Raw genomic sequence first — 12,297 nt, forward strand, 5'->3', positions numbered from 1 at the left:
ATGAGGAACTTGTACCCTAGGCCCCATTCTCTTGGTTCCCACAGAAATCTAGACCACACTGATCACTGAGTGGATCTGCTGTAGCTAGAAGCACTGACCTTTGTTCATTTGTACTTATTAAATTTCTGTTCTGAGAATCCAGTCGAATCCCAAACCATTTCATCCCAGAACCAAGTGAATGTCATCTTTCAGAGGAGATATCAGAGATGCAGGAAACGTAGAAGACCCAGTGATTGAAAATGAATTTGGCTGATGTGTACGGTTGGCCTGGTGATGTCTACGTAAATACTAGTTATCTTTCTTCTTCATCCTTGACCTCAAGGAAATTAACACTAAAGCCAACTAGAGCTTTAGGTTTGCAGAAGCCCTCCTTTTTCCCTTTACTGAGAATTATAAAATTCTCAAACAGTTGAAGGCAAAATTAACTGATAGGAAAGCAAATGTCACTTTTAGTGCCACAGTGAAAAGAGAAGGGTAGAAACAAAATCCAGATTTTTTCCAAAGGACTTAGAAGCGTCGTGCTGTGATTTTATTTCTACAAAGTCCTCTCGAGCCTTGGGAGCTCTTTTTGTTTTCCAGTCTGTGAGCTTGTTATCCTCTTCTCATGTCCTGCAGTGACTAAACATCCAGAGTTCTTTGGAACTGGAAAACACGTTGAAAATCTGGAGAGTGTTACCAAAAAGGAAAAGGGGGAAAACTGAGAGCAGGGACCATTGCCAGGTGCACTGTGAGCCCCACCATTCTTACCTGAGCTGGCCTTATTTCAAAGATAGATTCAGTGTGAAATGAGGGCCTCTGGTTTGTGTGTGTGTGTGTGTATAATGAAGTATTTACTAGTACAGAAAAGTGAAACATACTGAGTGTTCATGAAAACGTCTGAGCTTTGCAGTTAAACATTAATGTTTCACTATAATCAAGTAATATAAAACAATCGGGCTGATATTTAGCCGCTGTTACACATGGTGTGTTTTCAGGGATACATTTGCATTTTTGCAATGGAGGGAGAGAGCTTAGAGGTTAACTGTCTTCTCTGTTACTCAGTGTATCCAGGCTCATATTCGTGAGACACATGGGTGGCGTCCTTGCGGTGGCCAACATCAGGGGTGGCGGTGAATATGGAGAGACATGGCATAAAGGTGGGCTGTTTTCTCTGAAGCAATCTCAAGTCTGGCCTAGTCCAAGCTCAGGTTGTAGTGACCTTCCCATTTGAATGAGCTGAGGGGGTGAGGGGCAAAAAGGCATTTTGCTGAGATAAGTGAGAAAAAAGAATTATTTTCATACATGTTGCAAGAACCCATTCTGTTCACATTTTACTTTCTTTTGTAGTCTGATAACAAAGCACATATTTTTCAGAAGCATTCCCCATAAGACCATAATCAAAATTGTGGATTTTTTTTTAGCAATGCACAAGCTGCATTTTTAATTATCAGAATCAAAAGTGACTCTTAAAGGAGCTTTTTTGGTATTTTTCCCGACAGCCTTGCTGGTAATATTCAGCATCGTTTGTCTGTCTCAAAACAGACTTCAAAGCAGGCCATTTTCTCCTGAGAGAAGAAAGCAGTCTACAGCTTGACTGCTTTCAGTGTGGGCAACCCCTTTTTCCCAACATTACTGAAACATTCTGTACCCTCGAATTGCTGCTATGACTATCAAGTGTGGGTTTTAGACACAAGAATACAGTCACTGTTCTTTTTTGGCCTCCTGAAGCATATACTTGAGTTGACTGGCTAGTACTCAGCTTCATACCCCAGAGGGGCCACAGGTTTTTTGTTTTTTGTTTTTTCTTTTAATAATCACCTTTCTTTTAAAACCCTTCCTTTTCCATTTCTTTGTATGTGGAACATTCCACCACCCTCACCTGGCTTTTTTGTAGCGGGAATTGAATTCATAGATCAACCAGTGGTCTGATGAGGGTGTTCTTCACTTGCCTTGGTCCTGTATCCTTGAGGAAGGTGTGGGTCAGGACTTCCATGTCTGCCAGCTTCGCATTTCCCGTTCTCAACATCAGCTGTCATTTATAACAAGGCCTACTTGGACAAAGGGGCCACCAGTTCCTGAACATGGACTCCTGAAAGAACTGGGTCTCCTCCGTTAAGCCCCTCTGTTCATCAGGGGCCACTATGATCTAATAAGGAAGATACCTGAGTCTGGTTGACTTTTTCCCCTATTTATTAACTTGAACCAACTTATTGTTCAAAAGTCATAGGAGTTAGATGGGCTAGAGCTTGACTAAGACTAAAAGTAGATTGATTCATATACTTTCTCAAAGGTGAGGCAGTCAAAGGATCAGAAATGGACCTTTTCGAGTTATAACCTAGTATATAGAACATTGATAAATCTAAATTCCCTGTTTCTTGAGTTTAAAATTTAATGTTCTTAAAAGTATAGCCATAAGCCCCAAGTGACATTTTTCCTGGAAACTAAGTAATCTTAGCTGTTCGAATTACCGATAATTTCTTATTAAGATTTTAATAACATTTGTTTTGATATGAAAACATTTCTTCAGTAGCACTGCTTCATCTTTAATTGAATTTCTACAAAAGTGGTTCATTTCAGATCTAATTAGATCTGTGCCTGCTCTTTGTTCATTTCAGAGCTAGTTATTTCAGACATCTCTTCCTGTGAAGTCATGCCTTTGGCCTTTACTTGTAGTTATTCCAAGACCCTGTAGCTGTTTCTCTGATTTCTTTGGTTTAGTGCATTGGAATGGCTTATAGACAATAAAGCCTGGATTCCCTGGGGAGGTGTCTAAGGTCTTTCATTCAAGAATGGAGAAGCCCCCGTGTGCTCTGCTGCAGTACCACTCCACCAATTCTACTGTGTCTGTAAATTAGTAACCCAGGGCAAAACTGGATCATGTACCCACTACAGACTTCTGCAGAGAGGAGGGGAGCTGTGTGGAGCAACCCTGTGCCTTGTGCTGGGTGGAACCTGAGGACTGAACTCCACGGGAGGCCTTGTTTCATTTTACCTTCAGCTTCTCCAAAATAGACATTCTTTTTGATGTCATGCTTCTCTCACAAAACAGATCTGTCCTCTTTGGGGCACTTGCCTTTTAAGTTCTAAAGGGTTTTAATAAAATCCAAATTCACTGTATGGGCTAGCAAGTCCAGTGGTGTTCGTGGTAGATTTCCACAGCACATAAAACTTCAGTTGAGTCATTTCTTTAAATGTTGTTTTAGCCACCATTTTTTAGGTTGATCAATAGCTGAAAGTGTGCCCTATTGTCATTTGAATTCCATTTGAGTTAAACTGATTTTTGTGTGTTTTGTTAATTAACTGCCTTTCACTCTGGCACATCGTAGGTGGTATCTTGGCCAACAAACAAAACTGCTTTGATGACTTTCAGTGTGCTGCCGAGTATCTGATCAAGGAAGGCTACACGTCTCCCAAGAGGCTGACGATTAACGGAGGTTCAAATGGAGGTCTCCTAGTGGGTAAGAACTGAATTTTACTCTTTGAACCTACCAAGTGACCCCTGTGGGGTCTCCAAATGCTCTTTCCATAGGTGATTCTGATTTATACTGGTACAAAGAAAGCAAAACCATTTGTACTGGGGCACCTGAGAAACGGCAGACATACTCATGGCAGCAGGAGCCAAGACCCCACGGCATCCTCTGAGTTCTTCCCCCACTGTGGGTTCACGGGTTCGGCCAGCCCAGGGCTGACCTGGCAACCTGATTGTGCTGCTCAGAACCTGTAAGATGGGCTCCTCCCTGAACATTTGTTGAATACCTGTGCCATGTGGTGCTAAATGTCCAGGGTACAGAGAAAAGCCATGAAAGAAGATGGGGTATGCAGAGGCAGGGCCACAGCCTGACTCATGAATCAGTTAATCCTAGCTGTTCTCAGGAGTGGCTCTCACTTGCTAAGCACCTGTGTCCAAGCCCTCCGTGTGCACACAGCTACTGTCCGCATTTTAGAGGGGAGGCACTGAGCAGTTGAGGAGCTTGTCGGTGTCACACAACTGAAAAACGTTGGTGCTGAGGTTAAATCTGGTATTGTGAGTCTGCATTCTGCTCTTCTGTGTGGCACTACCTCTAAGCAGCTTTTCCTAATTTTACTTTTTCCCCAGTCACACTCAACACTGTCATGAGTGTGTGTGGTAGGCCTGGACTGTGCCTGCTGGGTCCTGCACCCCTTGGCATTTAAGACATGAAGTGCCATCATGCATACCTAGAAGAGCACATAGACACTTACATATGTGTGACAAGTCCATTATGGAGAGGGGTCAGGGGCAGAGTGTTCATTTGTTATTGTCCTTGAAACATGCAGTCATTTCAAAATCTGAATTCCTGTTCTAAGATGTAGTCATTAAAAAAAAAAAAAAATCATTTCCAGGCTGGGATGTAGCTCAGTGGTAGAGCACTTGCCTATCAGTGTGAGGCTCTGGGTTTAATCCCAGCCCTCCAAAGAAGAATTCCCATGAAGGTAAAAATATAGATGTCCAAAATAATTTGTTTTAATTTGGAAAGGATATTGACAGTCATATATGGACCTTCAGCAAGTACGTATTGGACACTGAGAAGTGCCAGGCATTTTTCCAGATACTGAGCCTCTGTAGGTAAACTAAACAGATAACCTCTCCACTGTCACGGGGCTTTCATCCTAGGGGCGGAGACAGACAGTGAACCAAGGGCACCGGGGTTCCAAGGGTAGGACTCAGGAGTCAGTATTGTTAATAAGTGTTGAAATCAATGTGCTTGGGAACTGTTTTATTGCCAGAGGCAGAAAAAATACAGATCCCTTAACTGCTTCCTAGTCCTGCCAGCACTCTGACTGCCTCGCACTGAGTTAGGTCCCCTCACACCACACCTTCCCTACAGTGGTGATTGTCATACTTTAAGTGACTTGTTCATTTTTTAATCTTCCCCACTAGATTTAGTTTTATTCACTGAAACAGGTCCAGGCCTAGTGTCCCACTTGGTATTCAATAAATATCTGTTTAGTATTTTTTAAAAAGTTCAAAAAAACAGGACGAGATGACATGCCAACATTGGTTAGAGCCTCGAGCTGCATTTCAGACCCTGTTCTGCCTCAGGCTGGTCCTCAGATCTTAACCTCCCCCAACAGCTATGAAAGCACATGAGTGGGGAAGAGGGGACACAGGTTCTTCAGAAAGTCCTCAGGCTTTTCAGGTAACACGATTGACTTTGGGGAACAAATCTCTATTACAGATAACATTTCCCACCCTCTTGGACAAAAAGGGTGGGGTGGTTCTGACAGTTTCCTGTGCTGTAAGGACAAAGGCAACCAGGTTTCAGAAAGCATGTAAGTTTGCTTTATATATTTAAATGTTTCTTTCTTGGTTTTCAGCTACTTGTGCAAATCAGCGGCCTGACCTCTTTGGTTGTGTTATTGCCCAAGTTGGAGTAATGGACATGCTGAAGTTCCATAAATATACCATCGGTCATGCCTGGACCACCGATTATGGGTGCTCAGACAGCAAACAACACTTTGAATGGCTCATCAAGTATGTTTTGATTCAAATGTGCTATTAATGATTTGATATCATAATATTAAACATAGTCAACAGAATTAGTATCTGATGCTTTGACCCCTCGGTATGTTTTATTTGCATATAATTTACTGCAAGAATAAAAGATGGGAATACTTTCCTGCCTTGTTTTAATATGGTCTTTAACAAAAACAACAAACTTTAAAGAAGTGATAGGCAGAATTGCAAAAATGGCCCTCCAGGATACCTGTCCTTGGTTATTCCGTTAAAAACTAATCTAGGTACTGCTCCAAGAGGACTTTGCAGATGGAGGAAGGAGCCTCAAGAACTGGAGAACAACCCCTAAACAACAGCCATCAAATAAATGGAAACTTCAGTTTTACAACCACATAAGATAGTTCTGCCAACAACCTGAGCCTGGAAGTAAATTTTTTTCCAGTTTCCCATTAAGAGCCCAGCCAATACCTCATTTTGGCCTTAAGAGACCCAGAGCAGAGAACCCAACTGAGCCATCAGACTGCTGACAAAATTGTGAGATAAGTCCACTGTTTTAAGCTACTAAATTGATGATAATAATTTGTTACTACAGTGATCAGAAACTAATACAAAAAAACTATCATTATATGTTTTATCAGTATGTGTAATTTCCTTTTCTAAATCAAGAAATAAGGACATAAAAAAAGAACACAGGCAAGCATAATTAAATTCATTTTGTCCTCAGTATAACTACATATTTGAAACTACAAGTTTCATAGTCCTCAACCACTTTGGTGGTAACAGTGAGTAAATGACAAAATTTGGGGATTATTTACTAGCATCATTTAGGAATGGCCCTTCAACCCGCACAAGAGGCCTATTCCCCACCCCAACCTTCTCAAAAATAACTTGGTCAATTTTTTAATTTGTTTTTTATGTCTCTCATAATTAAAATGACTGAATTTTTTTAATTGAGTGCTTTGAAACTACTGAATTCTGTTCTCTAATGGGGAAAAGTTCACTGTGAAAGCTGTTTTCTTTTAAATACTCAAATGACCTCCTTGACACACATTGGTAAAAGCTGTGTATCCAAAGAAGCTATGGTTCAAATTATCTAGCGACGACATGTACCCAGGGAAATAAGTACTGTGTAAACTCATTTGAAAATCCTGAGTGAGTTAATTATATATCAAAGGAGACAAAATTAACTTGAAAGCAAAAAAAAAAAAAAAGTTTAAGTTTTTTTCCTCTGTGATATTCCTACCTCAGATTTTAATTTTCTAACCTTGCTCTCACAGGGCTGTATTTTCCTTTTACCTTCTGTTAACAAATGAGCTTACGTCTCATTTAGCTAGAGCTAAATTAGCTGGAAAGGGCCTAGAGCATGTCCCTTGGATCCCCATCTAGAATATTAAAAGGTGTTTCCTCCCAAGAGAACTGGATGGATCTCCAAGTCTGGGACTGGCTGGGATGAATAAAGCCTAGCAGGTTGTTCTTTCTACAGAACATCTCCACATCTGTGATGTTGCCTGTGAATCTCCAGGGGGGGATATTTTTAATAGGCAGAGTTTTCCAGACTTGTTCCCCATAGAATTAACCCTTATGCAGAGGAGGGGTTAGATCGGAAAACAGATCCATTGTCATCCCCCATGGTAGGTATTGGGAAACCAAGCTCCCCATGGCTTTAGCTTTGACTTGGTGAACTAAGAAGAATTTATACTGTTTTCATTATTTGCCCTTCAGAATCAAACTCTGCTAAAACATTTGGTTATAATCATTAATACTAAACACTTTGAAAAATATCATGTATAGATATTTCTCAAACTTGGTTATTATCAATCACAGTCTAATTTATTGTTTTTATTCTTGAAACCATTTTTTGTTAGCTTACCCTGGAAACTTTTATTGAATTTCAGAGGCTTCCTCTTCCACTAACTTTCTCTCCATTGGCCAAAGGCAGTTTCTTTTCTGCTGGACTGTGAGAGCCAGCAGGAGACTCAGGAGCTCACTTCATGTTCCTTGCAGACAGGAAAGACACATGCTCTTCCTGAGATTGCAAAGCTGAGCCTGAAATAAAGGCTTTGTAGGGATTAGAGGAAGAAAGCTGCTGCACACTGGATTTGAAGTTTAACAAAAGATTAATAGCTTAATAGTCACACTCCGTGGTTTCAAAAACCAGTCATTAGTCCAACTATGTAGCAGTAAAAAGTCTAAAGAATACAAAAAGATACAACTCAGAACAAGTAAGTGTGCATATAGTTTGGGTTATCTCTACAGCCCTGTGAGTTAGTTTCTTACATAATATTTCAAAGTTGAAGCCACATAAATGACACAGCTCCCGTTTACAGTAGCCCTTGCCATAGTCATGGACTAAATGACAAGCAAGCAGGCTTCCATTCCACTCACATGTTAAGCAACAGAAGTCCTCCTTGCTAGTGAAGTCAGGCTGGTGTGTTAACTTTCTGTCACTGCGACCAAAATACCTGACAACTTACAGAAGGAAAAGTTTGTTTTGGCTTATAATTTCAGAGGTTTCAGCCACGGTCACTGACTCCAAGCCAGAAACATCATGGTAGCAGGGTACGGCAGAGGAACGCTACTCTGCTCCTAGCAGCTTGGAAGCAGAGAGGAAAGGGTCAGGGATAAGACATAGGTACCATGGGGCCTGTGTCCTCCAGGCACACCCCTCCTGCCCACTCTTTCCATCTCCTCCCAGAAGCCCATTCAAATTATTAATCCATCAAGCAGATAATCCACTGAGACGTCAGAGCTCTCAATCCAGTCACTTCCCCAAAGCTTCCTCTCTGGACACTGCTGCACTGAAGACCACATCTTTGAAACACAAGCTTTTGGGGGACATTCAGATCCAATCTAATGGCTAGCGTACCACACAGGTCCCTGTGTCACACTGGTCCTCCCTGATCATCCTGTTGAACAACTCTGCTTTTGACAAAACCTCACACAAGTGCCTCTGTCTTTCAGATACTCCCCACTGCACAACGTGAGGCTGCCTGAGGCGGATGGCATCCAGTACCCGTCCATGCTTCTCCTCACCGCTGACCATGATGACCGGGTGGTCCCGCTTCACTCCCTGAAGTTCATTGCCACCCTTCAGTACGTGGTGGGCCGCAGCCGGAAGCAGAGCAACCCCCTGCTCATCCACGTGGACACCAAGGCTGGCCATGGGGCAGGGAAGCCCACAGCCAAAGTGATAGAAGAAGTCTCAGATATGTTTGCGTTCATAGCTCGATGCCTGAACATTGACTGGATTCAGTAAATGGGATTTCCTGCTCCTCCGACAGCCACAGAAAACCTCAAGGGCTTTCACACTGTTCCAACTGAGAAACCACTGGGCACAACGCTCCCCACATGAGCACTGTTCCTGGACTCACAGACTACAGTCGAACAGAACTACCGTGGGAATTTTATCTTTTTTAGGCTTCTCCTTTTTAGCAAGCCCTTGGCATTTCTTTTCCCACCCTATCCAGGCACATATTTTAAAAAGAATTTTAAAAGGCATGTTTGGATAAATAGCTCGATGTCAGCAAACGTGTGAATACTAGATTGCTGAATTAAGGGTCTTGGCCGGGCATCCTCATACGTAACAACTCAGTGAATTTTGCTTCTATAACCATAACCTATATATCCTTAAATAAATGTGAGAACTCTTCTCATGAAAGATTTCATTGCAATACTAATAAATGCTATTTAAGAATGGGAGGCTTTATATTTGGTTCCTTTGCATTGAGGGGCATCACTTGAAGTACTGTTGACCATGGGGATAAAACATTTCACTTTTGTGCGACAAGTTAGTTTCCAAACCCTTAAATCATAGAATGTAAACACAGAAAAGAAGTTGAGCTTGTCCATTCCTGCTCCCTTATCTCTGGGCAAAGCTGTTAGAGGCAGCTCACTGTCTTAAACGTTATCTGTTCAGATACGGGTGATGATCTGATATGGGGCTCTTTTGGTTTGGATGCCTCCTTTTAAAATCTGTGAAGTGGAAAATTCAGATTACTCACCTATCTGACTGCATATTGATTTGGTTACAGAGTGTTCCTGGAAATCAGAGTGCCTCAGATATGAAACTAAGAGGCCCCATGAGAAAATTTTCCAAAAGAGGTATTCATCCAAACAGTACAGTCAGAATTTTCAGCCTTTCCCAAGCTGTTTCATTTCTGTAAACCACTTCCTGGAAATTGAAATAGTCATTCTTTTAAAACACACCTACAACAGCAAAAGTAAGAAGAAAGTTTGGGTTCGTCCCACTCCCCAGGAATCTTTTAAGAGGAGGGCATGCCATTCCTCAAACTTTCACTTAGAAGTTTTTTGTCTCAAGGCCTATGTTTTAATATCACATGAAATAGTGTTACTTTGAGTAGCAGTTTATGAAATGCTGATCTAATTTATAAGAAAAGTTTGTCTTGCTTTATCAGCTAAGATGAAAATTATTCTACATGAAGTCTCTTAACTTTATATAAAATTGCAAGTTCTATCTTCCAAATCATATACAAACATATTTTACGTGCTCTACTTAAATTGTGGTCAAAAAATAGGCACCATCTTCTACCTAGTATATCAGTACATGCCAAGCATAACTGAAAGGTGTCCCCAACTTGGTTTTTCTGTTCTAGAACCATGTTTTCTGTTATTGTTTGTTTGAATGAGCACTATGCATAAAGCAGCTGTCATTGAACATCTGATTCATTATAACCTCTCAGGAGAAAAGCTGTGCAGATAGTGCAGGGCACCTGGAGACTGAAGTCGGTCTATCAAGACAGATGCTCACACTAGCTAACTACAAAGAAACCCCTGACTAGTGCAGCAGGAAAAAGCAATAAAATTTTTGCCCAAGGCAACCCTTTCCTAGACCGGGTGAGTCATTTGAGGTGCAGATAGCGGCTGACACAGTGGGAGCACTTTCTAGCTTGTATAGGATCCAACAATTCTTTCCCACTGAGGGCTCCTTCTTGAAAATAGAAAGTATGGTGTGGAGGGTCTGAGTTTCAGAGACAGGCCTAGGCTCAAATCCCAACTTGTTCAACTGGTACCTGGCAATGATGTAGAATAAATGAAGTAGTATGTTCATGAGTGCCTAGCACACAGTTTCTTCCAATTATGAACTCTTTTTTCCAACCTAATTTTTCAATCTCAATTTTAACTCAGTAAACTCCTCCCATAAACTAAAAAGTATCTTTTAAGCTTTGAACATTGGAAGTAAGACTTGAGATTGGGATTTTTCTCAGAACTCTGTCTTATGTTGGTCTGTGGTATTTAGGGAAAAAAGCTCTACCCTTGCATGAGTGGTCTAACAGCCTTGTCACTGGGCCTTGCTGAATGCCACAGAGCATTTGTTACCTTGGGATAGTCATATTTGTGATACTAAATGTATTCATACTTGGAATATTATAAAACTAATTAATCACGTTTCTTAATACTCCTACGGAACTTAGGCAACTATGCACAGATGGTGCTACTAGTTAGGAAAGGTTAAATTTCAACTGAGGAAGCCTGTCGCCGATCTGTCCATGGTTGACAATCTTAGCAGCCTTGGCAGTTCCCTCAGGGCAGGTCACACAGCTAATGCCCAAAAGGACTTAAATATTCAAAGGTTGGGAAGCTGTGAGGGGACCAGGAAGGGCTAAAGGTTCTCACTGTGTCAGGCAGTGGAATGAGGACTAAGGCTGATGAATGAGGAGCATGTAGGCACACTGCATACTCCAGGGGCTGGAGGTGCAGACAAAGTCCTGCCCTCATCAGGTGACTTTCCAGGGGAGGAGACAAGTAATGAATTTTTCTTGCTGAGCATTTATCCTTTGCCTCTCTGTTCCGTGCAACACATGCACTTGTGTGTGTGTGTGTGTGTGTCCTCACACAACCTTAGCAATCATGTACTAACCTGAATCCATTTGGCGAAGGTCCAGTGTTCCCCAGATGAAGTGGGCAAGCAGGGCAGTAACCCCAGCAGCTGCACCCTAGAACTGTTATGGTCTGGATGTTTGTTTACCCTGAAAATTGATACGTTGAAATCCTAATAGAAGGTGGGGCCTTTAGGAGATGATCAAGCCATGAGGGCTTTGCCCTTACTCAGAGGTCAAAGAAAACTCCTCATCCCTCCTACCATGTGAGGGCACAAGAAAGTGTCATCTATGAACCAAATCTGTCCGTGCCTTGATCTTGGACTTCCCAGCCTCCAGAATTCTAATAAATTTGTTGTTTATAAGCCACCCAGTTTATGGTATTTTTTAATAGCAGCCCAAACAACATATACTTTTCCACTGGCCCATTAATAAGATAATAAGCAGAAAATATCATTTTAGAAATTAAGAGCTGTGAAGAAACAAACCGGGACAAGTGAATAGTCCATGACAAAGAATGCTATTCTAGCCAAGAAGGTTAGAGTGCACCTCTTCAAGGAAGCAGCGTTTAAACAAAGACGTGGGGTGTAGGATAGGGGACAGGAACATCGGGCAGAGCATGAAGTGGGAACTAGCCAGACCACTGGAGGACAGGGTGGACAGTGTGGGGCTCAGCCCAGGAGAGACTGACTGCAGAAGAGCTTGGGGGAAGCAGGAAAGCCACTGAGATAGGGGGTCTTAGCGCTTTGAAGGAACTTTGGAGCTGGGATGGCAGAACCTACAAATAATTGACCTGCTACATCATAAATGAACCTCAAAAACATAATAAGTGAAAGAAGCCGAACACAAATGACCATATAAAGTAATGATTCTATTTAGGTGAAATGTTCAGAAAATTCCATAGACAGAATGTAGATCTCCAGTGTGTGATATTGGGGATGGAAATTGAGATTCACTAATTGAGCATAAAGGATCTTACTCCCATCAAGAAAATGTTCTAAAACT

At 41.7% G+C, this 12,297-nt stretch overlaps 2 protein-coding genes across 2 annotated transcripts in view; one reads left to right on the forward strand and one right to left on the reverse strand.

Moving 5' to 3' along the window:
• The window catches only part of PREP (prolyl endopeptidase), a 110,674-nt gene extending 101,520 nt beyond the window's left edge, over positions 1-9,154 (forward strand). The window contains exons 12-15 of the mRNA XM_079149042.1: positions 1,042-1,136; positions 3,306-3,437; positions 5,317-5,473; positions 8,417-9,154. Of these exons, the coding sequence (XP_079005168.1) occupies positions 1,042-1,136; positions 3,306-3,437; positions 5,317-5,473; positions 8,417-8,711 (679 nt within the window). The 3' untranslated portion in view covers positions 8,712-9,154. The remainder of the gene's footprint in view (positions 1-1,041; positions 1,137-3,305; positions 3,438-5,316; positions 5,474-8,416) is intronic.
• LOC306666788 (uncharacterized protein) overlaps positions 5,485-12,297 on the reverse strand; it is an 88,487-nt gene continuing 81,674 nt past the window's right edge. Inside the window, exons 1-2 of the transcript XR_013765396.1 lie at positions 9,457-9,591; positions 5,485-7,501 (exon numbers count right to left, since the gene is read on the reverse strand). The gene's annotated coding sequence lies outside the window, so the exon portion shown is untranslated. Of the gene's footprint in view, positions 7,502-9,456 lie in introns of the transcript that reaches the window.

This window comes from Sciurus vulgaris, assembly GCF_902686455.1.
Source record: "Sciurus vulgaris genome assembly, chromosome: 7".
Taxonomy (NCBI): domain Eukaryota; kingdom Metazoa; phylum Chordata; class Mammalia; order Rodentia; family Sciuridae; genus Sciurus; species Sciurus vulgaris.